Source organism: Emys orbicularis, chromosome 7, assembly GCF_028017835.1.
Source record: "Emys orbicularis isolate rEmyOrb1 chromosome 7, rEmyOrb1.hap1, whole genome shotgun sequence".
Lineage (NCBI taxonomy): Eukaryota > Metazoa > Chordata > Testudines > Emydidae > Emys > Emys orbicularis.
The window spans coordinates 45,762,798-45,786,645 of NC_088689.1; the positions used below are offsets into that span (position 1 = coordinate 45,762,798).

A 23,848-nucleotide genomic window follows, 5' to 3' on the forward strand; every position below is an offset into this window, starting at 1 on the left:
AAGTAAATATCATCTTATGAAGTCTAACCAAAGAAAAATACAGATATAGAGATTTATAATGGAAGTGATGATATAAGTTAACTGCAGGGCGTGTCAGTAGTGCTACAATAACACTTGGTCAGATTTACAACCCTTAATCATGTACATAGCATTTATTCACACAACACTGACTTCAAATGGGCTACTGCCACAAGTACTCCTGTTATTTTTCCACAATTAAGTGCTGCATGTATAATTAAGGACCACAGAATCTGGCTCTGTAAACAATGTGGCATTAACTAATTTATTGTCATTCAGCTAAGAGTAAACAGAATGATTAAAAAAACAAATTCAATATCAACATAAATTAAAACTATTATTATTAGCCTTATTTTAAGTTTTCATTTAGACTATCTTCAGTGTGTTCTGATACCATTTAAATATACACTTATAAATATATAGCAATTGTATTGTTAGACTTTTTTCTAGCATCACTTTTTGGAAATTAAATGTATAAGTCTGGGGTGCTTTCTCATTTAATGTTTGAATATTTAAGTATGGCAGGATTAGGTCCTATGTCCCTGATCCTACAAAGATTTACTCACCAGATTTACTCTCTATTCATGCAGGTGAGTAGTCCCACTGACTCCAATGGGGTTATTCATATGAGTACAGCTAGTAACATAAGCCATTGCAGGATTGAGGTTTAGTTGCATAGCTCCTATTAGTGCTGATGGATACAAATGTAAATACTCCCTGCATGGCTGAGTTTTGTTCTCTTAGCCTTTGATTAAAGGTAGACTTTTAAATTTGACTTTTAAAAAGTTGTTGAGTACACATATTAATTGTTTGCCTTGAAAGGATCCTTTTTGCTTAAAACTATCTAAGATCAATTAAGGTATGTGGTGGTGTTCTTTTTTTTTTAAAATAGGTATAACAGCAGTCATTTGTACTTACCCTCTTGATATGGTAAGAGCACGTCTGGCATTCCAAGTAAAAGGGGAGCACAAGTACACCGGAATTATTCATGCATTCAAGACTATTTATTCAAAGGTATTTCATTTTCTCCTTCCATATTTGTTAAAGAAAAATGTGTTGTTTATATTTTTTTTAATGCTGTGCAACACTATTTAATGACCTGATGGAAACTAATGTGAATTTGTCTTCGACTGTGTGTGTAGCACACTCTCATTTTACAAAAGGGTCTGGATGCTCCCCTTTTACTCAAGCTGGTGGAGGGCGGCTCAAGCTGGTGAAAATGGCAGAGGACAACAAATTGGGACTAAGAGTGGATTAGCAGTGGTATATACTCCTGAGGTTTTTGCCTTGGAGAATATTTATTTATAACAGTGGGAGGAAAGCTAACATACTTATTTGTGTGTATTGGAAATCATCTCCCTACTTTGTGATCTTGGGTGTAGGTAGACCTGCCTTCTCCGTTCTGTCTCCTAAGCAGCCAATTTATAGTCCCTTCTCTTCAGCATCTGAGGAAGAGGAAGATGAGGTTAATATTAATACCTCATTGCCGGGCTAGCAGTGTCATACAAACGACTTGTTATCAATACAGTCAGTTCCATAATAATCTAACTATTTATAATTCTATTTGTCAAGAATTTGTTTGTATTTTTATTTTTCCTTCAAAAGGAAGGAGGTTTCATTGGATTTTACAGAGGACTGATGCCTACAGTTGTAGGAATGGCTCCTTATGCAGGTAAGTTAAAAATATTGTTGCCAGCATTATACATGCATCTCAGTTGTATCTGCAAAATTTGTATTAGCTTCTGTTAAACGGAAGGGCTAAATTTCTGCTTGGACAGAATGGAAAGGGCAAACTGCAGGGAGTCATTTGCAGCTTCCTGATGTTATGGTAGATCAGCTTATGATGATGATCAGTGCAATTTAGAATAGCTGCTGTAACTTATACCACTAGTGAAAATCCCTAAGTGACCTTTCTGAGATGTGAGGGGCCAGTGACTGGGTTCTCTCTCCCTCCCCACCCCTAAAACTTCTCCGATGGAAAAAGGTGTAGGACCTGTTCCTAAACCTGGCCAATCTGGCTGCAGTTGCTGTGTGAAAGGCCCACACAAACTAAGGAAAATAGACTGACTATAAAGGGGAAACAATGAAACTGACTCTGTTCTCGAATGAAGTAAATAAACTGAAAAGATAAGAGATTTTTTGTCTAATTTCTTTCAATTATATTAATCTTAGGTGTTACTTGTAACTATAACATGTTAAATTAAGGTTTCAGAGTAGCAGCCATGTTAGTCTGTATCCGCAAAAAGAACAGGAGTACTTGTGGCACCTTAGGGTATGTCTACACTACGAGAGTAGTTTGATTTCACTTAAATCGAATATGTGGAATCGATATTACAAAGTCGAACGTGCGTGTCCACACTAAGGACAGTAATTCGACTTTGTGAGTCCACACTAACGGGGCAAGCGTCGACATTGGAAGCTGTGCCCTGTGGGCAGCTATCCCACAGTTCCCGCAGTCCCCGCTGCCCATTGGAATTCTGGGTCGAGCCCCAAATGCCTTCTGGGTAAAAAAATGTGTCGAGGGTGCTTTTGGGTACCTGTCGTCATCCGTCCGTCACTCCCGCCCTCCCTGAAAGCGCTGGCGGGAAATCAGTTCGCGCACTTTTCTGATCAGTGACAGCGCGGATGCCACAGCAGTGCGAGCATGGATCCCGCTGCGACCATCGCTGCAGTTGTGGCCGTTCTCAACGCCTCGCAGCTTATCATACACCTTTCCCTGAGGCAGATGCAGAGAAATCAGGAGAGGAGGCTACGGCACCGCCGTGAGGGCCTGAAGTCGGAGAGTAGCACAGAGCTGTCAGAAACCACGAGACCCAGCGCCCAGGACATCACGGTGGCAATGGGTCTTGTGGATATTGTGGAACGGCGATTCTGGGCCCTGGAAACAAGCACGGACTGGTGGGACCGCATAGTGCTTCAGGTCTGGGATGAATCCCAATGGCTGCGAAACTTTCGAATGCGGAAGGGGACTTTCCTCGAACTTTGTGAGTTGCTGTCCCCTGCCCTGAAGCGCAAGGACACCCGGATGCGAGCAGCCCTGACTGTCCAGAAGCGAGTGGCCATAGCCCTCTGGAAGCTTGCAACGCCGGACAGCTACCGGTCAGTCGCGAACCACTTTGGTGTGGGCAAATCTACCGTGGGGGTTGTTGTCATGCAAGTAGCCAAGGCAATCGTCAAGGTACTGCTCTCAAAGGTAGTGACCCTGGGAAACGTGGAGGTCATCATAGATGGCTTCGCCACGATGGGATTCCCAAACTGCGGTGGGGCTATAGATGGGACTCACATCCCTATCCTGGGACCGGACCACCAGGCCAGCCAGTACATAAACAGAAAGGGCTACTTTTCAATGGTGCTGCAAGCACTGGTGGACCACAGGGGACGTTTTACAAACATCAACGTCAGATGGCCGGGCAAGGTTCATGACGCTCGCGTGTTCAGGAACTCTGGTCTGTTTAGACGGCTGCAGGAAGGTATTTACTTCCCGGACCACAAAATAAGTCTTGGGGATGTGGAGATGCCTACAGTGATCCTCGGGGACCCAGCCTACCCGCTAATGCCCTGGCTCATGAAGCCCTATACTGGCGCCCTGGACTCAGAAAAAGAACTCTTCAACTACCGGCTGAGCAAGTGCAGAATGGTGGTGGAGTGTGCTTTTGGCCGTCTCAAGGGGAGATGGAGAAGCTTACTGACTCGCTGTGATCTCAGCGAAACCAATATCCCCATTGTTATAGCAGCTTGCTGTGTGCTCCACAATCTGTGTGAGAGCAAGGGGGAGACCTTTATGGCGGGGTGGGAGATTGAGGCAAATAGCCTGGCTGCTGATTACGCCCAGCCAGACAGCCGGGCGATTAGAAGATCCCAGCGGCACGTGCTGTGCATCCGGGAGGCTTTGAAAGCTAGGTTCCAGACTGAGCAGGGTAACCAGTGACTGTTAAGTTTGTGGACACAGAAGCTGAACCTGCCCCCGTTTCTTTACCCAGTTAATGTTGACTATCCTTCCAAGTTACATACCCCCTTCACCACCTTCCCAAAAAATAAAATCTGTTCTGTTTTGTTAATGAACACCGTTGTCTTTATTACTGTTTTCGCGGGAATGTTTTAAACCGGGGACGCAGACTGTGGCGGGGGGCAGGTTTAGTGTTCTGATGCAAATGATGCTTCTAAACTCCAGGAATGACAGGCTCCGCAGTGGTGGACTGGTTGTTTCTGCGGAGCCTGCCAGCACTCCTGGGCGGGACTGCGTGTATGTGTCGGCTATGTGACTTTCTGGCAGGGGGAGGAGGGTTACAGATCCCCTGCTGCGTGGCTCTGTGATCCAGGATAAGGACCGCGGCATAAGATCTCTAACTGCCCTCCCCTGCCACAAAGTCACAGATCAAGCCCCTCCCCCCCCCCAGAGCATGAAAACCACCTCCCAGAGTGACCAGGGCAACTGGTGACTGCACTGTGTATGTGTCCTGATGCTGGGCCTGCCCCCGCCTCTGTACCCTGCTAAAGGTGACTGTCCTGTCCAATTACCAAGCACCTTCCCCCCCTTCAGACAGAGTCTCCTCCAAAAGAAAATCATGGAAACAGTAATTAACAGAAACGAATATTTTATTATGAAACACACATGAAACGGGGGGGGGGAAACTTGGATGGGGGCTTGTGTGAGGTGGGTAGGAAAGGACTTTTCAAATTTTGGGGAATGAGAGCCTTCTAGTGCTAGAGCAGTCTGCAGGGGTTGACTGAAAGTTTTAACGGCCCTTGCCGTCCCTCCTTCTTTGTACTTTGGGTGAGGGGGGTGTGGGACTTGGTGGCGGGGGAGGGCGGTTAGAGAGAGACTGCAGCGGGGCTCTGTCCTCCTGCCTCCGGTCTTGCAGAACATCCACAAGGCGCCGGAGCGTGTCCGTTTGCTCCCTCATTAGTCCAAGCAGCGTTTGAGTCGCCTGCTGGTCTTCCTGACGCCATCTCTCCTCCCGTTCCATGATTGCTCGGTGCATTTGGGACAAGTTCTCCCTCCACTGTGTCTGCTGGGCTGCCTGGGCTCTGGAGCAGTCCATTAGTTCTGAGAACATGTCCTCACGCGTCTTCTTCTTCCTCCGCCTAATCTGCGCTAGCCTCTGGGAGTGTGATGCCAGGCTGGGTTGGGAGACAGTCGCAGATGTGTCTGTGGGAATGGGAAAAAGGGAGTGAATTCCTGAGACAGATAAATGAAGTTGTGAACAAAGAACATAATCTTTCTCTGTGAACAAGACCATGCACTGCACCTCTCACATGCGCACTCAGGACAAGGTCGAATTTTCGGCCCTCGCCTTCAGTGCCTGGGGTCTTGCAGTTGCGATCTGAGAAGCGGGGCAGGACACCTGAACTTGTGTAGCAGGCAAACATGTAAGCCGTAGACTTGTGGCTGCTTAAAACTTTAATAGAAGCACTGGGCTCCTTTCGTATTGAAAGCAATGCCAGTCTCTGCTGGCAGCAATCAGGGAAGCATGAGCTCTGCCTCTGTCCCACCCCCTCGCGGCTGTCCCAGGGAAAGATCCCTGTATGCTGCCCCTCTCCCGCCTCCACTGCGTGGCTGTAAAGCAGTCCCAATACTAACATTCCCCTCCCTAATTCAAAGCAGGGCGTCATGAGCGACATCACCCTGATGAGGATCTCGGAGAGCGACAGGGAACGGATGCTTAGGGAGAGCATGCAGAAACCAGGGCCGTATGCCGCCATGCTCTGCCGTGCAATGATCCCAGAGTACTTGATAGAGTCCTGGCGTGGAAACGTGTCGTACCATGGTGGACCTAATAAGATCGCCCTGCCAAGGAACCTGATGCACAGGCTTGAACATTACCTACAGGAGAGCTACGTAGAGATCTCCCATGAGGATTTCGTGTCAATTCCCGGACATATAGACCGGATTTTGGTGTAGCTGTACTGGAAGGGACTACAGAGTGGAGCGTCTTGGGCAGCAAAATCATGAAAATCCGGACATTGTTAGATTTTTTTTTTACATAGTTGGGACTAAATAGTTAAGCGCCTAAGGCAAAGAAATAATGAAAAACCAATTGTTGATATTATAAAGATTCCAGTTCTGTTACAAATAAAAGTTTATATGTTTAAATGACTTAATGAAAACCCCATTGTTAATATTATAAATATTCCAGTTCCGTTAAAAATAAATGTTTAGATGTTTAAAGCACTTACTGCTTGATCCTTCCCCTGATTCTGTGTCCGGGGTAACGGATGGGGACGGTTGGTAGGGGATCTCGGTAAGGGTGATGAAGAGCTCCTGGCTGTCGGGGAAATCAGCGTTGGAAGCGCTGTCGACTGCCTCGTCCTCCTCATCTCCTTCCTCATCTTCCCCGTCCGCTAACATTTCCGACGAGGAACCGGCCGCGGACAATATCCCATCCTCAGAGTCCACGGTCAGTGGTGGGGTAGTGGTGGCGGCCGCACCTAGGATGGAATGCAGTGCCTCGTAGAAACGGGATGTGTGGGGCTGGGATCCGGAGCGTCCGTTTGCCTCTTTGGTTTTTTGGTAGCCTTGTCTCAGCTCCTTGATTTTCACGCGGCACTGCGTTGCATCCCGGCTGTATCCTCTCTCTGCCATGGCTTTCGAGATCTTCTCGTAGATCTTTGCATTCCTTCTTTTGGAGCGCAGCTCGGAAAGCACGGACTCATCGCCCCACACAGCGATGAGATCCAAGACTTCCCGATCAGTCCATGCTGGGGCCCTCTTTCTATTCTGGGATTGCACGGCCATCTCTGCTGCAGAGCTCTGCATCGTTGCCAGTGCTGCTGAGCTCGCCACGATGTCCAAACAGGAAATGAGATTCAAACTGCCCAGACAGGAAAAGGAATTCAAATTTTCCCGGGGCTTTTTCTGTGTGGCTGGTCAGAGCATCCGAGCTCGGACTGCTGTCCAGAGCGTCAACAGAGTGGTGCACTGTGGGATAGCTCCCGGAGCTATTAGCGTCGATTTCCATCCACACCTAGCCTAATTCGATATGGCCATTTCGAATTTAGCGCTACTCCTCTCGTTGGGGAGCAGTACAGAAGTCGAATTTAAGAGAGCTCTATGTCGAACTAAATAGCTTCGTGGTGTGGACGGGTGCAGGGTTAATTCGATGTAACGGCGCTAAATTCGACATAAAAGCCTAGTGTAGACCAGGCCTTAGAGACTAACAAATTTATTTGAGCAAAAGCTTTCGTGGGCTACGGTGTCTTCGACTGTGTGTGTAGCACACTCTCATTAGAGACAAATGTCTCTAAGGTGCCACAAGTATTCCTGTTCTTTATGTTAAATTAAAAATCACTTTTTTCAAAGTGTTTTAAGATCGTTGGTTAGAAGTTACAAGACAATTGCAAAGTATTATTGTATGCACACTTCCATTGCATGTATAGTACAAAAACCAATCCTTAAAATTAATGCCACACTTTTTTCCAGTGTCTTCTCAACACGTTGCAAATTACAACAAGCTGACTCCTAGACCACACTTAGGTTTGCTATTGGATAAACATATAATATTTGTATTGATTTATGTAATGTATGTAACTTTTCTCTCTCTTTCACAGTATTTAATAAAAACCTCGTAAAGAATCAGGAATTAAATAATTCAGTGTGTGATTACTGTCTTATGTTACAAAGGCTATGCGTATCAGTAAGAAACTTGCTGTTTCTTAAAGTCTACATAAAATAACATTTTTCTCTTTCAGGTTTTTCGTTTTTTACCTTTAGTACCTTAAAGAGCATTGGACTTGCCCAAGCACCTAACCTGCTTGGAAGGCCTTCATTAGATAATCCTGAAGTCTTAGTTTTGAAAACACATGTAAGCTTGCTATGTGGTGGCATGGCTGGAGCAATAGCACAGACAATCTCGTAAGTTTTGGTGGGGTTTGTGTTTGTTTGTTTTGGGGTTTTTTAGCTGCACTTATTGAAGAAATTATATGCTATCTTGGATTAAGACTTTTTCTTAGATGTAATATTTCAGAGTTAAGCTTTGTTTAGCTGATAGCCAGAAACTAGAATGCACTGACTTCATGGTACTTCACTTTCTAAATGTGTTTTAATTTTGAAGATCTTTAAAAGTATATGTATCAGACCAAATCCTGCTGTCTTTATTCTGACAAATTTCCACTAAGGTAAATTAGAATCTTACCTAGAGTTGGAGTTGTTTTATACCAATTCATTTTAAAACAAAATCATAGCTACAAATATATATTTGTTACTGTATTTGGCATAGTTTATTTTTATTTCCCCTTCCTTCTCTACTCACTGCCTTTGTCAGATTTTCTCCATGGCCCAGAAGCAGGTGAATTGATTGGATTTATTTATTTGGCATTTAGTTTTTTCTAAACTAGTTACTTACAAATGTCACACATGCATTTCTGTTGATCCTTTAAAGGTGAGTTTTATTTTTAATGCCATTGTCTCCCCCCTACATAAACTGTTTTATGCTCTGTCTGATCTTCATGTATCTTCTTTACTTGTGCCTAATGGAATATATTAAGATATCTGATTCACTGTTTTTAATTGTGATGGGGGAAGTCTCCCTTTTTGGAGAACTTTCAGCTGTATTGGACACTGAGTTTGATCCTTGACTCACTGTAAAGGGAACTATGAGGTTTCAAATGGAATTTTCTTTATATATTTGTCATGCAAGTAGTTAAAATGCTTTAAAAAAACCCCAACTCTCTTCTTTAGATATCCACTTGATGTAACTCGTAGGCGAATGCAGTTAGGAGCGGCTCTTCCAGATGCTGACAAGTGCCTGTAAGCATTTTATTATAACATCCTTTTCAACTGTAGTAACTGAATTCTTAAATGTATAAGTAAACCTCTTAGTTTAAAACTAATACATGATCTACTGTGCTATAGATTCCTTCATATTTTCGACTTGCGGAGATGGTAATACATTTCTATGCTCTTAACTGAGAGGGAAACTGTTTTTTTCTTTATTGTGATCTCTTTTAAAAATCACAGAAATGAATTCTGCTAATATGAGATCTTCATTGTTGAAGTTCTTTGTGTTAGGCTTCAATTTACTACAGCTTCACTTGGCATAAATCGGCTCCAAGGGCCTAATCCTGCTTCTGTTGAATCTCAGGGCAGGTCTACACTACAGCCGGTATCAATGCTCTGAGATCGATCCACCGGCAGTTGACTTAGCGGGTCTACAAAAGACCAGCTAAATCAACTGCAGATCGCTCTCCAGCCTACCCCGACGAGAAGAGTAAGGTAAGTCGATGGGAGATTTTCTCCTGTCGGCCCCCCACAATGTAGACCCCGCAGTAACTTGACCTAAGGTACGCCAACTCCAGCTACGTTGTTCATGTAGCTGGAGTTGCGTAGCGTAGGTCAACTTACCGCGGTAGTGTAGACATAGGACTAGAAGGGATCTCGAGGGGTCTTGTAGTCCAGTCCCTGGCACTCAAGGCAGGAGTGCAGGGGACCGTTGTGTCACCAACTTCCATTGTCTTAAATGGTGCAGGATCAGGCCCCAATGTGAATGATTATTTTTTTCTTGTTTACTTTCACTTTCTTGTAACCACAGTACTGATTCACAATGCAGTTATAGTTGGACACTGAGGGTATATCTACACAGCAATTTAGGCCTAGGGCTGAGCCTGGGCTCAAGCCAAACCCCCTTTGCATTCACACTGCAAATGTGCTAACCTAAACTGTGACCTAGACCCTATTGCTTTCATGTGTGCATGAGGCCCTGACTTGACTTAAGTCCCAGAAGTCCTCCGGATGTATCCCAGAGGAGTAGCGTTGCATGTAGTCCGCACAGTGACCAGAAGTACCATTACTGCCTGGGAGCGTGCTTCCTGTTCCTGCTCCTCTCGCTGCCACGGCTCCGGCTCGTCCTCGCTGCTGTGCAGAGTTTTCCTGGAGCGGGGAGCAAAGCCGCCAGGCAGGAGACGGCTACAGGCCATCAGCATGTTGGGGGTCGTTCCTCCCCCGGCCATGCTGAGCCGAGAGCTCTGCCTCTCTGCTTCCCTTCAAGGCAGCCACTTGGTCCCTGCTCCACTCTCTGGCCCTTGCTCTCGGGCTCCCCTGTTCTCCCTGCTGCTGCATGTGCACTGGCATCTGGGCAGTGTGCTCTGTAAGGGCAGCCAGTGGGAGTCAGCCCCAAAACTTCATGGCAGCCTCCCAAGGATCCCTTATCCCTGCCTCTCCAGGTGCATGAGGGACAGTGATAAGGGATCCTCAGGATATTGCCCTTGACTGAAGTTAAAAGAACACATCTGAAATGAGAAAAAGGAATTAAAAACATGTTGGCATTGTGCCAGGTGGGTAGCAACATCCGGTTGGCATTCTGATGCTTCATTGGCAGCTAATCCTGCTCTGAGCTGGATTAATTTTCAGGTTTAAAATATAGTTGCCATAGTCCACACAGAGCCAGGATTTTGGCACTTGTGAAGCAGAAAGGAGGAGGACTAGGAAGTGGGGTGAGTGATTCAGTTATATAACTTTTCCATTCCCAGTTGAGTCACTGAGGCTTTGATACTGTATTAAACAAAACAATAAAAACACACCAGCTTTTATATCCATGCTAAATTTCTATTTAATGCATTTGAACCAACCCTTTCCCAGCCCCCAAACACTTGGGCCAAGTTATAAGAAGTAGGACTATTGGACAGCAAAAAGTAAAGTAAAGAATGCTATTTAGAGAAATGCAAGATTTTCTTTAGCCTAGGAGAGTGAGCTATCAGAGATGGTTCCAACCCCGTAAAGATAATACATAGGATCAAATCCTGCTTGTCTTATTCGTGTGGATATTCCTGTTGAAGGAAATAAGACTTATATCTGAGCAAGGACTGAAACCAGGACTTCAGTATTTGACCCTATAAAATAAGGGATCCCCGAGGGGTGCTGCAGCAGATTGCACCCTAAGGCCTGGGGATGCACTTCACCCTTCTGCAGCCAGCAGCCCCCAGGCTGGGGTGAGTGTGTGTTTTTTCCTCTGAAACCTACATTTTATGTCAAACGTCAAAACAAACAAAAGTATTCTTCATTGAACATTCTATTCTAAAAATTAAGTATTGCAAAGTTTTATTTCAATAGTTTAACAACTCTAGAGGCTGATGTTCTAGTTATCCTCAGAACCTTTTCCCGCCAATGTGAATCAGCCTAAAGGTGAAGAGCACAGTTCTCAGATGCCATCTCAAACTGCATTTTTTTTCTACTGAAACAGCCACCAAACGAGCTAATTATGCAGTTTATGTACTCGTGTGCTCCTTATGGGCTCCTGAGTCACATCAATAGCACCTCCACAGTTAGGAAACTGGGAGCAGTAGAGATTTCCCAGAGTGCACTATGTTCCTAGAGCTAGAGTGTTGACATGGAGGGGAGAGGGGCACTAGGCATTTTGGGATATGTTTACTTTGACTCAGTTCTGTGCACTGCAGTATGGACGCCAGCACCCTAGGTTTGAGCATGGGTCAGAAAATTCTTAATCTAGGGTTAAAATGCAATGTAGATGCTCAAGTCCAGGGTTCTCTGACGCAGGTCAGCTGATGTGAGTTCCACGAACCCTAGGCTTACGTTGCTGTGTAGACAGTCTAAGATCAAATATCTCAGGCTCTTCCATAGTGCACTTTGGTAACACTAAGTGAAAACTCCATAATAGAACATTGTTCAAATCCTATTAAAGTCACACTTTTACCAAGAACTAGCATTAATTTGCATGGAACAAATGGAAGTTGAAATCCATTAATTTTCTATTCAGTTATATAAACATCAATCTTTTTAGTTCTTTTTATATAAAAGGTCTGATTACTGGTTTTGGTGATCTCTTGCTTCTTGGGTTTGCAGGAACTAACCATTCTAAAGACACTAGGTCTTACACTCAGTATCCCTACTAAGTTGGTATTTTGGAGGAGTCCATATCTCTGCCTCCCAGGATGGATGGACAGTGGTCATAATGTTGGTATTTGAGCATGGGGAAAAAGAGGAAGTAAAAGACCTCAAGTTTGGAGGATTATGGGAGATGTGTTCAGGGAATAATTTCTTTGGTAGCCCGTGAATGCTGAGCCATCTTGCAGATCTCTACGACAATACTTATTTTTTTTTTTGGTCCCTATATTTTACCATCTCTTTGTTGATAGTTACTAGTTTCTTCACTTCTGTAAGAACTCCAGTTATTAGGAAGAGACAGGTATTAGCAATGGGTGATTCGATCATTAGCAACCTAGATAGCTGGGTTTGTGATGATCGGGAGAACCGCATGGTGACTTGCCTGCCTGGTGCGAAGGTTGCGGATCTCTCGAGATATCTAGATAGGCTTATGTGTAGTGCTGGGGAGGAGCCGATGGTCGTGGTACATGTAGGTACCAGCGATATGTGGAAGGATAAGAGAGAGGTCATGGAGGCCAAATTTAGGCTGCTAGGTAAGAGATTGAAGTCCAGGACCTCCATGGTAGCATTTTCTGAAATGCTTCCAGTTCCACGCGCAGGGCCAGTTAGACAGGCAGAACTGCAGGGTCTCAATGCGTGGATGAGACGATGGTGTAGGGAGGAGGGGTTTAGTTTTATTAGGAACTGGGGAAGCTTTTGGGAGAGGGGGAGCCTATACAGGAAGGATGGGCTCCACCTAAACCAAAACGGAACCAGAAAAAAAGGTCGTAGAACAGTTTTTAAACTAAGGGCTGGGGTAAAACCGACAGGTGCAGGGGAGCATGTGGTTCGGACATCCCTTAGGGGAGGATCTATAAATGGAGATTCCCTATGTCCTAATAAGTAGGAGAGGATGGAAAATGATAAAATATAGGATCTGATGAGAAATAGTCAAATGAAAAAAAGTCCCATTCAATTATGTCATGCAATAGGGGACAGCCAAAAAATGACAAGTTTTTTTAAAATGCTAATATACCAGTGCTAGAAGTCTAAATAATAAGATGGGTGAACTAGAGTGTCAAGTATTGGTATAATAGGCATCACACAACCTGGTGGAATGAGGATAATCAATGGGACACAGTAATACCAGGGTACAAAATATATTGGAAGGACAGAACAGGTTGTGCTGGTGGAGAAGTGGCACTATATGTGAAAGAAAGCGTAGAATCAAATTAAGTAAAAATCTTAAATGAACTAAATTGTACTATAGAATCTCTATGGATAGTAATTCCATGCTTGAAAAATAAGAATATAGCAGTAGGGCTATATTACAGACCACCTGACCAGGATGGTGTTAATGACTCTGAAATGCTCAGGGAGATTAGAGAGGCTATTAAAATAAAAAACCCTCAATAATAATAATAATAATGAGGGATTTCAACTATCCCCATATTGACTGGGTACATATCACCTCAGGAAGGGATGCTGAGATAAAGTGTCTTGACACCTTAAATGACTGCTTCTTGGATCAGCTAGTCCTGGAACCCACAAGAGGAGAGGCAATTCTTGATTTAGTCCTAAATGGAGCACAGGATCAGGTCCAAGAGGTGAATATAGCTGGACTGCTTGGTAATAGTGACCATAATATAATTAAATTTAACATCCCTGTGGCGGGGAAAACTCCACAGCGGCCCAACACTATAGCCTTTGGTCTGACCCAGTAGGCTGTTATGTTATGTTCAGAAAGAGGAAAAACAGTTATCTGCAAATCTAATTGCATATACTGCTTCACTTATCAGTTAAAACAGGCTATTTATAAAAATTGTGCAGCTAGTACTCTTTTCAGAGATAAAGTTTGGAAATTCATCTTAGTGCAGAGTCTGAAATACAGAATGTGTTCCAAAACTTGAGCCTTAAAGAGAAGGGGATGGTCTTATGGTTAACATAAGAATGGCCATACTGGATCGGACAAAAGGTCCATCTAGCCTAGTATCCTGTCTTTTGTCAGTGGCCAATGCCAGGTGCCCCAGAGGGAATGAACAGAAGAGGTAATCATCAAGTGATCCATTCCTTGTTGCCCATTCCCAGCTTCTGGCAAACAGAGGCTAGGGACACCATTGCTACCCATCCTGGCTAATAGCCATTGATGGACTTATCCTCTGTGAACTTATCTAGTTCTTTTTTGAACCCTGTGATAGTCTTGGCCTTCACAACCTCCACTGGCAAGGAGTTCCACAGGTTGACTGTAGGTTGTGTGAAAAAATACTTCCTTTTGTTTGTTTTAAACCTGCTGCCTATTAATTTCATTTGGTGACCCCTAGTTCATGTGTTATGAGAAGAAGTAAATAACACTTCATTATTTACTTTCTTCACACCAGTCATGATTTTATAGACCTCTATCATATCCCCCCTTAGTTGTCTCTTTTCCAAGCTGAAAAGTCCCAGTCTTATTAATCTCTCCTCATATGAAAGCCGTTCCATACCCCAAATCATTTTTGTTGCTCTTTTCTGAACCTTTTCCAATTCCAATATATCTTTTTTGAGATGGGGCGACCAGATCTGCACGCACTATTCAAGATGTGGGCATACTGTGGATTTATAGAGAGGCAATATGATATTTTCTGTCTTATCCCTTTCTTAATGATTCCCAATATTCTGTTCGCTATTTGGACTGCCGCTGCACATTGAGTAAATGTTTTCAGAGAATTATCCACAGTGACTCCAAGATCTTTCTTGAGTGGTAACAAGCTAATTTAGACCCCCATCATTGCATATGTATAGTTGGGATTGTTTTCCAATGTGCATTACTTTGCATTTATCAACATTGAATTTCATCTGCCAGTTTGTTGCCTAGTCACCCAGTTTTGAGAGATCCTTTTGTATCTCTTTGCAGTCTGCTTGGGACTTAATTATCTTGAGTAGTTTTGTATCATCTGCAAATTTTGTCACCTCACTGTTTACCCCTTTTTCCAGATTATTTCTGAATACGTTGAATAGGTCTGGCTGGTCTCAGTACAGACTTCTGGGGGACACCACTATTTACCTCTCTCCATTCTGAAAACTGACCTTTGTTTTCCTACCCTTTGTTTCCTATCTTTTAACCAGTTACCAATCCACGAGAGGAACTTCCCTCTTATTCCATGACAGCTTACTTTGCTTAAGAGCCTTTGGTGAGGGACCTTGTCAAAGGCTTTCTGAAAATCTAAGTACACTATATCCACTGGATCCCCCTTGTCCACATTTTATTGACCCCCTCAAAGAATTCTAGTAGGTTCTCCCGGTCATTGCAAACCCAGTTATCTGTGTTTTTAATGATTGAATCCCCATAATTATTACCTGTCTCTTCCCCATAACTGGAGTTCTCTCACCCAGAGAGAGATCCTCACTGCGAGAGGATACAACGATATCATCTGGCAGGAGGGTCCCAACTATGGGATCGTTTCCCTCTGCTCCAGTTGGATGTTCTCTTCCCTGAGACTTTCATCCTCCTCAACAGCACAGAGGCTGTCAAACCGGGGGTGGGACCGTTCTACTCTGTCCCAGAAAGTCTCATATATGTACCTCTGTGTCTCCCTTAGCTCCTCCAGTTCAGCCATTGGTCCGTACACGGTCTCTGAGGGCCAGGAGTTCCTTGCACCGAATGCACACATACGCCACCTGCCCATAAACTGGATAGTCCCCACTCTGTTGCTGGATCTCTTTTTACTCCTGCAACTTGTTCCTTTGATGTTTTGTTTTTATCAGGGGGTGTTTTTGGCTTTAAGTTTAAAGAATGTTAAGTGTATTTAGCTCTCCCCTCATGCTCCCCCTTTAAACTCCCTCCCAAAACTCCCGTTAGCCACTCCTGTTCACTAGCTCCTCTGGTCGCTTAGGAGCGGGCTTTTTAAAGTCCTGGTCTTCCTGAGTAGCCCCACCCCCTGGTTAAGGGTTGATGAGTGCTAAAGGGCTTAGGGATCGAAGCTCTCAGGCTTGCCTAGAAGGCCGCTAGGCTCAGCACATGGGCCCCGAAACAAACAGACCACACGGAATATTTCAGTCAAGCAGCAAGCCCACCACAAACACACACTAAGGCACTGGACTGAGGCTCAGATCTGCGTTCTAATCATGGCTCTGCTACAGATTTCCTGTGTGACATCAGTTAGGGCTTGTCTGCACAGAAAGTTAGCATGCAGTAAGCTAGGCGAAAATCTGCAACACACCAGCTTGCCATGCATTAACTGGCCATGTGGACCTTGTTAGCATGCACAAAGTTCTACAGTGCGCTTTGAGATGCACCCGTGTAGACAAGCCTTTAATTTTTCTCTGCCTTTGTAAAATAGGGTAACGCTTACATACCTCACAGTGGCACTGGGAGGATAACAGAGAAACCTTTGAGAAGCTCAGATAGCTTGAGTGGTCACATGACTTTCATTAGCTATCCCTTTAAAAAAAAAAAAAAAAAAAGGTAACATGAAATGCCTTGTATTTAAGAAAATGATTTTCAATAATAAATAAATCTATGTATTGCATAAGGGCTTGGATTCTTTTTATCTTTTCAGTACAATGGTGCAGACACTGAAGTATGTATATAGCCACCATGGAATACGAAGAGGATTATACCGCGGTTTATCTCTGAATTATATTCGTTGTATACCGTCCCAGGCTGTGGCTTTTACCACATATGAGTTTATGAGACAGTTGTTACACCTCAACTAAATTTTTTTCTTACATTTCACTGAAAAACTACAGTATCCGTCTTCATGTTATGTTTGTGAGTAAATTACTTGAAATGGGAAATTTAATCTGTCACTGTGAACTACTGGAATTTTAGTACTTAATTTTATTTGCCCCCCCCCCCCCCCCCCCCAAAAAAAAAAGCATGGGGTAATAGAACCTTTTGGAGTCAGAACAGGAAATTGCCTAACATGGACATTAGCTAGCTATAACCAACTCTTTGCACTTGTACCTGTAGGCTCCATTAGGTTAATACAAATAAATTATATAATTTACAACCGTCACAGTTACATGGAAATGAACTAGATTTTGATACGGGTTTCAAACTGTTTGCTGTTTAGCTTTATGATGTCATTCCAGGATTTTAATATTATTTATCATTGTATTGCTTGTCAACCCAGAAGTTAAACATCTAATTTTCTTAAATAAATAAATAAATAAATAAATAAATAAGATTAAATTAACTTGAATAAAATGAACCTAATTTTCACTTGCTTGTGAGATTCTGTAAAAGTAGAACTTGGTAGCCCACAATTTAAGGGTTGCTCTATTTTATGGCATATGAATTGTTTGTGTACAATTAAAGAAATTAATGTTCTGTATCTTCTGATTGATAAACATTTCAAGACATATGAAACTCTTCAACTGTTACAATAAATACTAGTAATGAGATTAATTTAAAATCAGAATCTTGTGATTTGGAAGTCAATAACTTTGCTTGTTATCTTTTAAAAACAATGCTATTACTAAGTATGCTATTAACTTAAAATAGGATCTGATAAATGAAAATTCCTACATTACAATAACAAATGTTAGACAGGTCTCTGGGCCCAATCCTGCAAGATATTGCATACCATTTTGTAAGGTGTTGAATGCCCTCAAGTCAATTTTCTGGAAGTTGAGGGCACTCTACACCTTGTCACATTAGCCCCTAAATACATATTTGTCTTTGTGTTGTGAGGGAGGAGAAAGTAGGGACAAGATTGTGTATGCTGCAGCATTTACCTGTCTGGACCATGTGCACACTTTTTGGGGAAGGGGAAAATAAAGGCTGTACTGGAATTTGTTTACAACTGTGGACAGTTATAGTATGAATATATAAAATGGGTGTGTGCGCTATGCTGGCTGTGCAGTATACTATTACCCTGTTGTTTTTTTCTGCTACAGTTGCTGCTCTTCTTGAGGTAGGAAATGACTTAACAGATCTGCTCATACATGATTTACACTGGTACAATTTCAATTTAAACAACTCCTTCTTAGCTGAAGAAACTGTAAAACTAGAATAATTCTTTCAGTCATTTACTTTAAGTAATGTAAGTTTATTTATTGATTGTAAATATTTTGAGTGATGTTCTGGTAATGGATATATTAACTAAACTAGTGATTTCATGATCAATATCACTTATTTTTGACAAGGCCACAACCTAGAATTTGAGTTTATACATCAAGAATAACTTTTGTGGTTGGAATTTTTTTCATTTTATTAAAATATATATTTCTTTGATATTTACCTGTGTTATTGGCAGAGAATGAGATGTATTTGAATTTATTTTATTAAAAAAACCTTGAATAACAATGAAATATCTTTATATGATTTGTAAATATTGCAGACAATAGAAATGCATGTTTCTGGAATTATACTATATTTCCCCTTGTAGGTAAACATAAATAAAATTGTCATGCTTGATTAAAAGTGACTACAATTAAGATTTTGGTCTGACTTTTAGTTTTATTTAAAGGAGAATTAATTGTGTTAGTGATTTGTGATCTTGAAGAGATCCTTCTAAGTATATGTGTAGACTTAAATTGCAATTGTAGTCTGAAGAACAACTCTGTAAAAACAGCATTGTGAGATTATTTTTGTTTTGTTTGTTTGTTTTTTTTAATTCAGTCTTGCAAGCTTTGTCGGTGGGGCTCTAGGATTCAAGCTTAGTTCTCTTCCATTTTAGTATCACTGCAGTAATAAAGGTTTTGCAGACTAAATTCTGTCTTTAATAACACATGTGAAGCCCCATTGTCATCTGTGGGTTTGCACAGATATAATTAGAATTTAAATAATCCTGCTGTACAAAATGGAATAGAATCTGACACAAAAATATAACCTTATTCCCAGGTATTGTCAGTAGCAACAAGGGCCACATTCAGTGTCTAGGGTTTCCTTTTAAAATTACAAAACAAAACTGACCTGAGCCCGCACCCAGAAATCTGGGAAAACTAAATACTTCCTTGTGGCGCCCTTAATAGGCAATACTTTCCCACTCGTCGCAAACACTAAGTTTGTGTATAAAACAAAGAAAACTTGTATTAAGGGCAGAGGGAACAGGGCACAGCAACATTGACTTCAAAGTATGCAAATAATTAAAACACGCATCTGACGGTATCTTGGGCAGTAGTCCTTTGCCTCAGTTTCCTCACCTTCCAGTGTGAAAGTCCATTGGACTTTAACACACCATTTCCCCCATCCCTCTACTGAATCTCAGTCAGTTTGTTGTCAAAGGTTAGCAAAGTTAGAGTCCAGTGGTGTGTTCAGATAGGTTCAATTCCAGCCCCTTTGCTGGGGGAAGGGAAGGAGTGCTCCCTGACTCCTGTGAAGAGATGCCTTGCTGCCCATCTCTTGTCTTGCTGCTGCTGCTTTTTTGCATCTAACTTAGCTGTCTTGGCTATGCAGGGTTAACAGGTGTGAAAAGCAGTAAAAACTGTTACTAAAACAAGCAGCTATGACTCTGAATGAATATAAAGAGCAGATCTATCTAGTAAGATAGTGCCATTTTTGCTGTTTCACTTTTCAGAATAAAAATACACCTTTAAAGTGTATTTATAGTTTAAAACAAAACGTATTCAAAAACTGGTTTGTCTTGCTAACCCAATAATCCCAACTTTTAAAGGAAATGTATTGTTGTCTAGAAGATAGGTTAGGAGGAGATTTGAATTTCTCTTCTAAGTGCCTGGGTTTATCTCTTTCAACTCTCCTCCCCCCCCCCCCTTTTTCTGAATAGGTTAGTCTCCCTTATGCAGCTAAAATAAGGAGTCAGTCATGAACGCTAAACCAGTGAGAGAGCAGGAGGAGGAAAATTATACAAACTTAAGTGTGAAAGAGAATTGAGTCCATTCCCTATCATCCCCTGCCCTAAAAAGATATTTCTATTTTTCTTTAGGAGAGTTGAGTCCCTCTTTTCCCCAAATTCCTGTGTCTTTGTCTTCCTTCCTCTCCCCAACCCCTGTATCACTCTGTGGTCTGGGCTTCAGTCTCAGCCAAAGAGAGTTCAAGAGCAGATCAGTTGGCTCCAGCCAAGGTCCCTTCACTACCTTAGTCAAATCAGCCACATGCTTTCATATTTCTCTCTTTACATGCTCAGCAAAGGAAAATGTGGTGGAAAGTTTGATTTTTCTAGTAGGGCTTTCAGGAATTAAAAAAAATGTGATTAATTGCATGATTAAAAAATGAAACAATTAATCGCACTGTTAATAATAAAATATTTAAATATTTTTGGATGTTTTCTACATTTTCAAATATATTGATTTCAATTACAACACAGAATAGAAAGTATACAGTGCTCACTTTATATTTATTTTTGATTACAAATATTTACTCTGTAAAAAGCAAAAGAAATAATATTTTTCAATTCACCTAATACAAGTACTGTAGTGCAATCTTTTTATCATGAACGTTGAACTTACAAATGTAGAATTATGTACAAAAAATAACTGCATTCTAAAGTTTTACATTTTTATTTTTGAGCCTACAAGTCCACTTATTCCTACTTGTTCAGCCAATCGCTCAGACAAACAAGTTTGGTTACAATTTGCAGGAGATAATACTGCCTGCTTCTTGTTTACTGTGTCACCTGAAAGTGCGAACAGGCGTTGGCATGGCACTTTTGTAGCCAGCGTTGCAAGATATTTTCGTGCCAGATGCGCTAAAGATTCATATGTCCCTTCATGCTTCAACCACCATTCCAGAGGACATACTTCCATGCTGATGATGGGTTCTGCTTAATAACATTCCAAAGTAGTGCAGACTGACGCATGTTCATTTTCATCATCTGAGTCAGATGCCACCAGCAGAAGGTTGATTTTCTTTTTTGGTGGTTTGTGTTCTGTAGTTTCCACATCAGTGTGTTGCTCTTTTAAGACTTCTGAAAGAGTGCTCCACACCTTGTCCCTCTCAGATTTTGGATGGCACCTCAGATTCTTAAACATTGGGTTGAGTGCTGTAGCTATTTTTAGAAATCTCACATTTGTACCTTCTTTGCTTTTTGTCAAATCTGCAGTGAAAATGTTTTTAAAATGAACATGTGGTGGGTGGGTCATCATCCGAGACTGCTGTAACATTAAATATATGGCAGAATGCGGGTAAAACAGCAAGAGAGATACAATTCTCCCCCAAGGAGTTTAGTCACAAATTTAATCAACTCATTTTTTTAACGAGCGCCATCAGCATGGAAGCATGTCCTCTGGAATGGTGGCCAAAGGCTAAGCGTTCGTATGCCCCTTCATGCTATCTGGCACGTTAAATACTTTGCAATGCTGGCTACAAAAGTGCCATGTGAACGCTTGTTCTTACTTTCTAGTGACATTGTAAATAAGAGGCGGGCAGCATTATCTCCCGTAAAGGTAAGCAAACTTGTTTGTCTTAGCGATTGGATGAACAAGAAGTAGGATTGAGTGGGCTTGTAGGCTCTAAAGTTTCATATTGTTTTGTTTTTGAGTGCAGTTATATAACAAAAACAATCTACATTTGTAAGCTGCACTTTCACGCTAGATACTGCACTACAGTACTTGTATGAGGTGAATTAAAAATACTATTTATTTTATCATTTTTACAATGCAGATATTTGTAATAAAAAATAAAGTGAGCACTGTACACTTTGTAAACTGTACTGTAATTGAAATCAATATATTTGAAAATGTAGAAAAACATCCAAAAATACTTAATACATTTCAATTGGTTTTCTATTGTTTAACCGTGCGATTAAAACTGATTAATCGCGATTACTTTTTTTTTTTTAGTTAATCGTGTGAGTTAACTGCGATTAATCAACAGCCCTATTTTTAAGTTTTTTTTTTTTAACAGCAAACTCCATTTCACACTTTTCTTTAAATTTATGATGGTGAAAAAGTAGCTGTAGTGGGGTACCCTGGGTTTAAAATTGTTTTCATATAGCTTTTTAGCAGAGTCATGGCCATATATCATGTACAGATTAGACTAATTCCCACTTCCTCTATGCATTCACCTTGCATATAAATCTTGGGGGGTTTTTTTGGGTTTTTTTGGGTCAGTGTATCCCTACTCCATGTTTGTCAAACAGAGCTTAAATCAAAATTCCAAGTAAACCAGGCACACAGTAAAAACATGTAAAAAATATAGTCTATCCCATGCTATAATAACCAGTTCTGATATTGTACAATAAGAAACATAAACACACAACAGAAGATTTTTCCATTGATATTTGATACTTAAGTTATTCACTCTTTTCAAAATAGTGAATTAAAGTTAATCCAACAGCAGTTGTCCATCTCTCTCTTTGGTGGAGCTTGAGGCAGCTCTGGTGTGTAACTTAAAGGAGTCCACACAGCTTAACTTTTTTTTCAATTTGTTTTGAAAATAAGTGTAATGTTCTATTTCCAACCATCTGCCATATATTACATTAGAGAAAGGAAAAGGGCAGGGGGATAATGAGACATGGATTGTTAGCTCACTGCTTAGATTCTGCCAGATTGAAATGATCACTGTTGCAGGCTGAGTTGTACTTTAGAGCTCTTTTAGTTCTTCTGAGTGCACCCTTTAGGTGACAGGCTTGGCTTCCTTTACCTCTCTCAGGATCCAACCACTTTTGGACTGATCTCTGGGTTGCAGCCCCCCCTATTTCCCAACTGTGTAACCATGACAGGCCCAATTGTACTTACCATTAGCAATAAAATTTCTTTCTGGGAGTGTGACCCATGACTGACTAAAGTGACAGAACACAATTTTATCAAAACAAACATATAGTTTATTCACCCAAAGGTACATAGCAAACAGGGAAAAAACAAGGAAAGGCCTGGTTCTTGCCTATGCTATTTTTCCCTTGGAAGTGTTGGGTAAATTGCACTTATTAGACATCCCTCCTCCTGGACTAGGAGTGACAGACAGCCCCTCTAGCATGCTGCCTTTTTTTCCTTCAGAGACTGATCTCCACCTGTTGCGATCTACTTAAGGCCCCTTTCCTTCCCGGGCTGGGGACTTAGTTTAATAGGCCCTTGGATTCCAAATTTGGACCTGGCAAGAATAATCTTGGCTAGCCCAGCTGGAGCTAGGCAGGTGAGTATTCCCCAGTTAATAGTTTCCCTATTGTTTCTTTGGGTACCTTTGATACTTTTTTTTTTAAAGTACTGTACCTTATCTTTGCTGCTGTTTCCACTCTTACAGGTTTCTTTGATTTGACTCCTTGCAGCGAGGTAGGGAATCAAGCATATGAACTGAGGTGCACATGATGTTCATAAAAAAAAATCCCCTTTTCTCCCTCATTTGCCACAGAAATAAAGGGGACACTTTCCCTTATCATGCCGTGTCAGATGTTTGAGACTGCTTCCCTGAAATCAACACTCAAGGTTTTGAAGCACAGACATAGAGAAATCTGTGGCCTAGAAAGGGACTTTTCTTAACTACTTATGCTGGGAAGGAGACTATGAAGTGGCAGTCAAAAAAGTTAACAGTTTTGGGACTCGTTAGGAAAGGGATAACACCAGCAAGGAGCGGGTACCAGTGCCACATGTCCAGCTGCACTATAGAAGAGCTGGCAGTAGCAGCCTGAGGCTAGGCGCGGGCAGAGCAGCTGTGCTGTAATGCCTGTCTGGAGTGTCTCCGGGATGGCGCAGTGGCCCTTGAAAGTCACATGGCACTTTCCAAAACGTTAGCCGGGCTGCTGCTCGTTCTACGGAACCCCGGCAGGCCGGCCGGCCCGCCCGGGGCTAACCCCGTGCTTCCCCCGCGTCTGATGCACTCGGGACAAAGCGCCACATCCTGCTGCCTGGGAGCGACGCCCCCTCCCGCCAACGCGCCCTGCGCGAGCCGCTCGCTGCGCTGGCCGGCCTTCCATTGGCTGAGCGCCGCTCGCGCCCGCCGTCCCCCCACCAGCCTGTAGCACGCGGGCAGGAACTTCTGTCCCGCCCCTGGGCTGAGCGTGGCGTTACTGAGCCTGCGCGACTCTTCCAAGCTGGCGGGACTTTAATTCATGGGCGGGAGCGCCTCCATGACCACGCCCACGCCACTTGTGCGCCCCTCTCCGCTCGGTATCGGGTCTCTCGGCTTCCGCCATCGCT

At 42.5% G+C, this 23,848-nt stretch overlaps 1 protein-coding gene across 2 annotated transcripts in view; it reads left to right on the forward strand.

Annotated features, from left to right (window-relative positions):
- Positions 1–16,647, forward strand: part of SLC25A16 (solute carrier family 25 member 16) — a 31,907-nt gene extending 15,260 nt beyond the window's left edge. Inside the window, exons 4-9 of one of the 2 annotated variants that reach the window (XM_065407289.1) lie at positions 911–1,032; positions 1,624–1,690; positions 7,439–7,492; positions 7,708–7,870; positions 8,696–8,764; positions 16,372–16,647. In XM_065407289.1, coding sequence (XP_065263361.1) covers positions 911–1,032; positions 1,624–1,690; positions 7,439–7,492; positions 7,708–7,870; positions 8,696–8,764; positions 16,372–16,528 — 632 coding nt within the window. In that variant the 3' untranslated portion in view covers positions 16,529–16,647. The remainder of the gene's footprint in view (positions 1–910; positions 1,033–1,623; positions 1,691–7,438; positions 7,493–7,707; positions 7,871–8,695; positions 8,765–16,371) is intronic. The other variant, XM_065407288.1, reaches the window with a different exon arrangement.
- The last annotated feature ends 7,201 nt before the right edge of the window (positions 16,648–23,848 follow it).